General features: G+C 37.6%; 1 protein-coding gene across 2 annotated transcripts; it reads left to right on the top strand.

The window, feature by feature from the left end:
- The first annotated feature begins 762 nt into the window (after positions 1 to 762).
- On the top strand, positions 763 to 7893 carry LOC110872558 (elongator complex protein 1). Of its 2 annotated transcripts, XM_022121371.2 has the most exons (7): positions 763 to 1089; positions 2116 to 2440; positions 2526 to 4740; positions 5651 to 6397; positions 6495 to 6590; positions 7163 to 7481; positions 7605 to 7893. In XM_022121371.2, the coding sequence occupies exons 1-6, from the start codon at positions 931 to 933 to the stop codon at positions 7476 to 7478; spliced, it is 3858 nt and encodes a 1285-aa protein (XP_021977063.1). In that variant the 5' UTR covers positions 763 to 930; the 3' UTR covers positions 7479 to 7481; positions 7605 to 7893. The 2 variants fall into 2 exon arrangements, with proteins under 2 accessions (XP_021977063.1, XP_035832515.1); XM_035976622.1 differs by lacking the exon at positions 763 to 1089 and having other exon boundaries at positions 2245 to 2440; positions 2516 to 4740.
- Positions 7894 to 9031: the final 1138 nt, after the last annotated feature.

Below are 9031 nucleotides of genomic sequence, written 5' to 3'. Positions count from 1 at the left end.
TGGGACTTGTTGTATCCACAGAAGTCAAGGTGTTAGTTCCACTTGCGGGAGCTCATAACATGTGTTGGATGAGTTGCACATGTATATGTCAACACATCTACACATTACTCTGCACTTCTTTAGCCGTCCCCGCGCGCCCGCGTGGGACCGTAGCACATAAATGTGTTTGACAGAAGGTGAATGTAGTAACATGACAGTTGTAGAAGATGTGGATTCAGATGATAGTAACAACTACCGCATTCTGTGTATGTTGTCCAAGACAGCATTTTCATACCCAAGGTAAGAATATCACCTTTGTCCGAGTGGGAAAGCAAACCGGGTCCACACGTGCCCGCACGAACTAGGGCATGTTCTTTGTCGGTTGGGACAGTAAATCGGGTGATGGTCACTTGCACCCAAGCCTGGTGCAAGATTTGGGACCATATCCCTTCAAGTCTCACAGTCCAGTGTTGCTTCCACGTGCAAGTTGCAAAGTGGGTGGAATGTTACTAATTTTGTTTTTAAGTAGGAAATGCTAATCTACTTACTCACACTTACTACTTAAACATTTATCTTGTAACCCCTACCTCATTCTCCTTGTTGCGAATCACGGTGACAGATTAGAGACGACCGAACCATTAAAAGGGATTAACCTATTTGACAAGACTCTACTCATGGACCAAGCTCATGATTAACCATTTCTTCAACATGGGATTCACAAATTACATGGCAAAATGAATCGTTTTGTTGTATTAAAACTGGACCAGAACGAACTAGTAAAGAAGACATAAATAATAAATATTTTTCATTCAATAACCTAAGAAGGCACTCATTCATAACCCTCATTCTTCTTCTGCGCAGCGCCATAATAAACCCTTTTAAAAGCCCTCCTTCATCTGAATCTAGGGCACCTATTAACTTCCGAATAACTGCTTCGATTTCATATAGAAGATGAAGAATCTGAAACTCTCATGGGAGCTCTCATCTAACCTCCAATTACAGTCACCAAACGAAGTCATTCGTTGCACCGCTTTCGACATCGAACAGAATCGCTTCTTCTTCGCTTCTTCCGATAACCTCATCTACACTCTTCCTATTTCTTCATCTCAAGTAAGCCCTAACTTCTTCTTACTCTCTCTTTTCAAGTAATTTCTGTTTCTTGTATGTATGATGATGACCTATTAGTAATTTGAATGCAAAGTCTTAGGTGTTGATGAAATGATGATATATCATGTTACTGCAATGAAATCTAATTAAACGTTTTATTCATAAGACTACTATCAAATCAAATGAAGCCTTGTTCGTGTTACATTTAGCATTTGAACTTGTTATCGGACACTAACTGAACACTTTTTTTTGTTCGTGTTTATTCATTAAGGAAATGGATTTGTTAGTGTTCGTTCGATAATCGATAACTTTCTAAAGGAACCAAGGTTTAAAACAACGGAAACGAGTTTCGAGGCGTTTTCCCTTCGCCTCACGAGGCGTAAGGCGATACGAGGCGAAAGGCTGAGGCGGTATTAATAAATAAATATAAAAGTTATATATATTATAAAAATAATAATACTAACTAATTTCATCATCAGATTCATCAAAATCATAAAAAACACACTTAAAAAAGACATGGAATGCTTGAGGCGCGGCTTTCTTGGCGCCTCTGCCCCTCTGAGGCGCATATACATTAAAAACACCATGAGGCGTGCCTCAGACTTGTTTTTTGGCCGTTTTGCCTTGAGGCACACGCCTTAAACGTTTTTTAAAACCATGAAAGGAACACAAACGGACACGAACAAGTAGGAATAGGGTTTCTTATTTTAATTGTTAGAATAATAATATAAATAAAATCAAAGAATATAAAGAGTTTAGATAGAATAAATAAATGTAAAAAAAGTCGTTAATGAACAAAATAAACAAACGAACATGAAAGAACGATCACGAACACGTTACTGAACGGTTCACGAGCACATTGACGAACAAGGCATTTGTTCATGTTCGTTTATTTATTAAATGAATTAAATGAATGAATGTGAACGAACTTCCTGCACAACGGTTCATGCTGAATGTTCGGTTTGTTTACGACCCTATATAAGACTATAAGGCACTGTTCACAATCTAAAAAAATGTTGAAATTTGCAGAATGAAGAATCGCATGGATTAAGTTCTGTGATTGAGACTGTTGGTTTAGATGCTGGTGATTTTATTACTTCTATGGAGTATGTAATGGAGAAAGAATCACTTATTATTGGAACTTCAAGTGGCGATCTGTTACTTTATAATGTGGATGATAGTGCAATGGAGGTTGTTGGCAGAGTGGAAGGTGGCGTCAAGTCTATTTCACCGAGCCCGGATGGAGATTTGCTTTGTATTATAACCGGTATAGGCCAAATGTTGGTGATGACTCATGATTGGGACTTGTTGTATGAGACGCCACTTGAAGAGCACATTGAAGATACTGACACACGTAAGGATATTTACGACACGTTTCTAAGTTGTTTTCTGCTATTTCTTGATTATAATTTTGATACAATTACTGAAGTTTGTCTCAGGTGATCAAGGCCTGCACTTGGAATGTACACCTGGAAGTCCCGCTACCTGGCGAGGTGACGGGAAATTCTTTGCTACAATAACCTCGACGCCAAATTCTTCGCATAAAAAGCTTAAAGTCTGGGAACGAGACACGGGTAACACACATTCAGTTTCCGAACCCAAGGCTTCTATGGGAGAAATCGCTGAATGGATGCCATCTGGCGCAAAAATCGCCACTGTTTGCGATAACAAAATAGTTTTTTTCGAGAAAAACGGGTTAGAACGGAACTCGTTTACTGCGATTGACGGAATTGATGCAACTATCGTGAATCTAAAATGGAACTGTAATTCAGATTTGCTTGCAGCCGTTGTTAGAACAAAAACTTACAACTCGATTAAGATATGGTTTTTCAGCAATAACTACTGGTATTTAAAACAAGAAATCAGGTACTCAAAACACGATGGAGTGAGATTCATGTGGGATCCAGTAAAGCCTCTAAGTTTAATAAGTTGGACACTTGAAGGCATAATCAAAGTTTATAACTTCATCTGGATTTCAGCAGTTACCGATAATTCAGTTGCATTAGTTGTTGATGGTTCAAAGATTTTAGTAACCCCACTTTCTTTATCCCTAATCCCGCCTCCAATGTATCTTTTCCAGCTTCGGTTTCCGTGTTCCATTAGAGAAACGGCTTTTTGGTCCAAGAATTCTAAGAACAGCTTGGCGGTATCTTTGACAGATGGCAGTTTGTCTGTTGTGGAGCTTCCTGAACTTGACACGTGGCAAGATCTGGAAGGTGAAGTAATTCATGTTGAGTTGTGTATCACTGAAGATCTTTCGTCTTTCGTTCATCTCACGTGGCTCGACTCGCGCGTGCTTCTTGGTGTTATTTTAGATCCCACACATACCAATAGTGAGTCTCCAAAGTACTATATTCAGGAACTTGAACTTGGATGCTCTGAGGATCATATTCCAGGCTCAGTAACAGGCTCTGGATTTGATGCAAATGTCGTTAACAAGCTTCCTGTTGAGAGCACGGTGATCGGGCTCGTTTCTAATCCGGTTAAGAAACGGTCAGCTTTTCTTCAGTTTAACGGTGGGAATATCTTCGAGTACGAAACAAATTTCCCCCTTCATGAGCGCAGCAATTTGCGCTTTTCATCTTCTTGCCCGTGGATGAGTGTGGGGCCCATTGAAGATTCCGACGCATTTCTATTGTTCGGGCTCGATAACAATGGTAAGCTGCATGTGAATCAGACTATTTTATGCAACAATTGTAGCAGCTTCTCGTTGTACTCGAATAACGCTAATCAGACAATAACACATCTAATTCTTGCAACTAAGCAAGATTTGTTATTTGTCGTTGAGATTCGCGACATTGTGCTTGGTCAAACTGAGGTCAAATACGGCAACTTTTTACCAGTTGTAATAACCAGAAAAAACGCAGAAGAAGGAAAGAAGTTTATACAAATATGGGAGAAAGGTTCCAAAATCTTGGGAGTTGTGCATGGAGATGAATCTACTGTTATTATACAAACAACGCGTGGAAATTTAGAAAGCATTTATCCGAGAAAATTGGTGCTAGAATCGATCGTTAATGCTTTGGTTCAAGGGCGTTTTCGGGATTCCTTACTTATGGTAAGACGACACAGGATTGATTTTAATATCATCGTTGATCACAGGGGCTGGCAAGAGTTTGTTAAATCAGCTACAGAGTTTGTAAAACAGGTGGATAATCTTAGCTACATTACCGAATTCGTTTGTTCTTTAAAGAACGAAAATATCATGGAGACTTTGTATAAAGGGTATATATCTTATACAAATGAGGAAAACGGTACACTTGGTGGTCAAAGTAAGGTCAACTCTGTCTTACTGGCTGTGAGGAAAGCTCTTGAGGAGCAAATAGTGGAAGGTCCAGCTAGAGAGCTTTGTATTTTAACCACTTTGGCCCGAAGTGACCCGCCGTATCTTGAAGAAGCTTTGGAGCGCGTTAAAGTTACCCGTGAGATGGAGTTATTGGACTGTGATGGCCTGGAGAGAAAGCGGGTCCCGTCCTCTGAGGAATCTTTAAAACATTTGTTGTGGCTTTCGGAAAGTGAGGCTGTTTTTGAAGCTGCTTTGGGCCTTTATGACTTGAATCTTGCGGCTATAGTTGCGTTGAACTCACAACAGGACCCGAAGGAGTTCTTACCGTTCCTTCAGGAGCTTGAAATCTTGCCAGTTCATATAATGAGGTACGGATGCAACCTGATTTATATATTTTTTTTGAAACTAATCGAAACACATATAATATCAGCTACTTTCTAAACACACAAAATCAGCTATATTTTTTTATGTCAAACCTTTAGTAACGGGTTTTATTCTCTTTAAACTAAAACCAAAGTGCGGCTTGCTTTCACTGTTTGGGCTGATTGGGCCTTCAAAATTGCTAAGTTTTGGCACGGGTTGTGTTGATCTGAAACTTCTAGGATATGTATTGTTTTTTGGAAAAAGTAAAATGCCATTTTCGTCCCTGAAGTTTGGCCACTTTTGCGACTTCGGTCCAAATGTTTGTTTTTACACATCTGGATCCAAAAGGTTTGAAATCTTGCCATTTTCATCCGACTCGTTGACTCCATCCATTTTTTAACATCAAGTCAGGGGTATTTTCATCATTTAATCTTGCCACTTTGATATAAATAAACAAAACTAATAGCTATAATGACAGAACTACCCCTGACTTAACGTTAAAAAATGGATGGGGTTAATGGGCTAGATGAAAATGGCAAGATTTCAAACCTTTTGGATCCAGATGCGGAAAAACAGACATTTGAACGAAAGTCGCAAAGGGGGCCAAACCTCAGGGACGAAAATAGCATTTTACTCTTTTGGAAAAAAAACTTGAAGTAAAGAGAACAAATAGTTTTCCACAAGGAGAAAAATGTAGGACTATGTAACATGTTATTGGTTTTGTTATATTACTCGGATTAAGTGAATGGCCCGGTTTGATATTGGACGGGTTCAAACCCGTTAACTTGGGAAAAAAATTGGTTAACCTGAAATTGATATATGATCAAAGTTGGTTAACTTTTTATGCAATTTGCGATGCCATATATTCTGATTTATTTAATAATGGTTGTTTTTTGCAATGTATGGGTCTAACAGGTATAAAATTGACCTCAAGCTAAGGAGATTCGAAAAAGCACTCCAACACATCGTTGCTGCAGGCGACACTTATTTCGAAGACTGTATCAATCTCGTTAAAAACAACCCACAACTTTTCTCTCGCGCACTTCAACTGATAACCGACCCCACTAAAAAGAAACAAGTTCTTGAAGCATGGGGAGACCAGTTAACCAATACCAAATGCCTTGAAGATGCCGCTACAATATATTTATGCTGCAACAATCTAGAAAAAGCGTTAAAATCTTATCGATCTTCTAACAACTGGGGCGGTGTACTTACCGTTGCTGGTCTCATGAAATTACCGAAAGAAGAGATTACACAAATGGCGTATGAGCTTTGTGAAGAGCTTCAAACGATCGGGAAACCAAGTGAAGCTGCCAAAATCGCTTTTGATTATTGTAATGATGTTAAAAACGGGATTAGTCTTTTGATTAGCGCACGGGAATGGGAAGAAGCGTTGAGAATCGGTTTAATGCATGGGGTTGAGGAGTTGATTTCCGATGTGAAAGTTGGTGCGGTTGAGTGTGGGACCGGTTTGATAGCGGAATACGAAGAGGGGTTGGAGAAAATTGGAAAGTATTTAGCGCGGTATTTGGCGGTTCGGCAGCGGCGGTTATTGCTTGCGGCTAAGCTTCGGGCCGATGAGAGATCGATAAATGATCTCGATGATGATGCGGTTTCGGAAGCTAGCAGTAGTTTTAGTGGAATGAGTGCTTACACCACTGGGTAAAATGCACACACACACACACATATTTATATGTACTTAGTAATGTTATTATATTATTCGTAGACTGTATTACGAAGTGCTCTCATTCATGACCAGATCAAGAAAAGGTTCAGCAGCTTCCATGAGTTCAAGTGCCACTAGCAAACGAGGAATAAGGCGGCAAAAGAAAAAAGGGAAAATTCGTGCTGGCAGGTACTTAAGTGTTACCTTAGTTTTGTATAATTTTCAGAGGTAGCAATTTCTACGTGTTTACTCAAATGGGTTGAGTTGGTTTGTGTTTTCAGTGTAGTAATAAAAATAGCTGAAAGACATCAAATGAGTCTAGCGTGTCAAACGGGCCTATAGATGATGATGTATAAAACATTAGAAAATAAAAATAATACATATAGATGTATGTGTAATTCATTTTTTTTTGTTTTTTATGTTATCATTATTTGTAAAAAAAAATATTAATTCTAAAATGCTCGAGCTGGCTCGAACATTTTACGAGGTGAGCTCAAGCTTGACTTTTCAGCTCCGATAAAATGAACGAGCCAAGCCGGCTCGTTTAAGTTTGAGCTCGAGCTCAACCTGGCTCGGCTCGATTACAGCCATTAGTTATATACAAAAGATATATAATTTCAGACGAAAAGTTACAGGATGGATATAATCTCACCCGTATAAATTTTTACTTGTTTTGACCCGTTAGTCTTTGCCACCTCGAATATTTTCTTTTGTCCATCTAGCTTGTATTCTATTTCTATAATTAATTCGATATTTCTTAGCCCGGATGAGGAAATGGCACTAGTAGATCATATGAAGGGGATGAGCTTAACAGCTGGAGCAAAACGTGAGCTTAAATCTTTGTTGGGTTGTCTTGTGATGATCGGGAAGGAAGATATGGCGCAAAAATTGCAACGAGTTGGAGAAAGTTTTCAGTTATCTCAAATATCGGCAGTGAAGTTAGCAGAAGATGCAGTGGCAAGCGATGTTGTAGACGAACATACATTCGTTTTGGAGGTTTACATGAAGAAATTAAGGAAAGAGTTGTTGCAGTCTGAGGAGTTCTTTTGGCAGTCCAAGGTTTTTGTTGCTCCTTAGAAGGTAATACTAATAACTAAATTACATTATGTGTAAACCTTGGGAATTGTTTTAGTTTAATTAGTTCAGTTGATAATAATATTGAAGTGTTATAATTTTTATAATTTTGTTTCTTTTTCCTTACAGACGAACATGTATCTGCTACATTTGTTTCTGTCAGGATACAACAAAACTAGGTGGTGGCAAGAATGACTTAGTTTAGGTGTCGATTTCGACCCGTTTACTGGTTTGATTTTTTGGTATCTTATGCCTAGATGGGTTGGTAAGTTAGTTTTTATTGGCATTTTTGCGATATTTGATGAGTTATGCTTTATAAGATTTATATGTTGTGTTTTGTGGATTGTTTTGTTTAAATAAATGTGACAAACTCATGAAATCATCAGTATTAGAATATGAAATTTAAGTTCTTGTTTTATGTTTTATATCAAAATTATTGATTTGTATTAGGCTATGAAGAAAAAAATGAAAGGTTCATTGAACTAAACGAAAAGAGAATCTTCACCTGTCATTCATAATCATTGAAACTTTTTGCTACTATTAACCATCTTTTCTTAGACAACGATAAATAATAAAAAAAACATTAATTAAATGTATGTCAAAAGTTAGATAATAGAACATTTATCTGATAAATAACCTTATATTCATTTAATTTGGTAGAAGTTTTATATTTATCTATTAAATATAGTTTGATTGTTATTGTTATACGTTTATTACTTTCGTAACTTAAACCGAAACCAGTTTGAAACTAATTCAATATGTAGGTTTTTAACCGCTTTATTTTCCTCTCCTCTGAAACCGGTTAAATCCGAAATAAACAACTAGAAATGCCCAAATTCGGTCAAAAATCTAGTCAACAAACTAACAAAACCCGAACCAATTTTGCCTTTCCGTTGATCACACCGACCGGTTTGAACCCGAATTAGTGGGTGTTTGGGATTCTCTTTTAAAAAGGACTTTTGGAGCTAAGGACTTTTGAGAAGGAAAGGAATCCTAAACACCACCTGAGATGTATTTTTGAAGTCAAAAGGAATCTCAAACACCATGAAAGGACTTCCGGAGCTAATTATGCCTTCAAAAAGGAGAAAAGAAGAAGTCAAAATTTCTTACTTATTGCTTTTGAGAAGGACATTTGAATAGGAGAAGTTGAAAAGAAATCCCAAACACCCTCTTAGTTTAGGGGTTTGAACGTTACATATGCACATCTAGTCATAAGTTTAGAAATAGATATACTTAATATTGGTAAATATAAAATATTAGAGTTAATTATTATTTTCGTCCCTGAGGTTTTTCAAAAATTACTATTTCAGTCCATTAGTTTAAAAATTGCGATTTCAGTCCCTGTGGTTTCACTTTCGTAACCATTTCAGTCCACCTCCGTTAACTCCATCCATTTATTATGTTAAGTACACGTAAATTGACCATAATGCCCTTATTAATAAAAAACAAAAAGATATCTAAATGAGTTAATTACTGTTCTCGTCCCTGTGGTTTGTCAAAAATCACTATTTCAGTCCATTAGTTTAAAATTTGTGATTTCAGTCCCTGTGATTTCA

Source organism: Helianthus annuus, chromosome 8 (assembly GCF_002127325.2).
Source record: "Helianthus annuus cultivar XRQ/B chromosome 8, HanXRQr2.0-SUNRISE, whole genome shotgun sequence".
NCBI lineage: Eukaryota > Viridiplantae > Streptophyta > Magnoliopsida > Asterales > Asteraceae > Helianthus > Helianthus annuus.
This window is presented reverse-complemented; position numbering and strand designations above follow the sequence as displayed.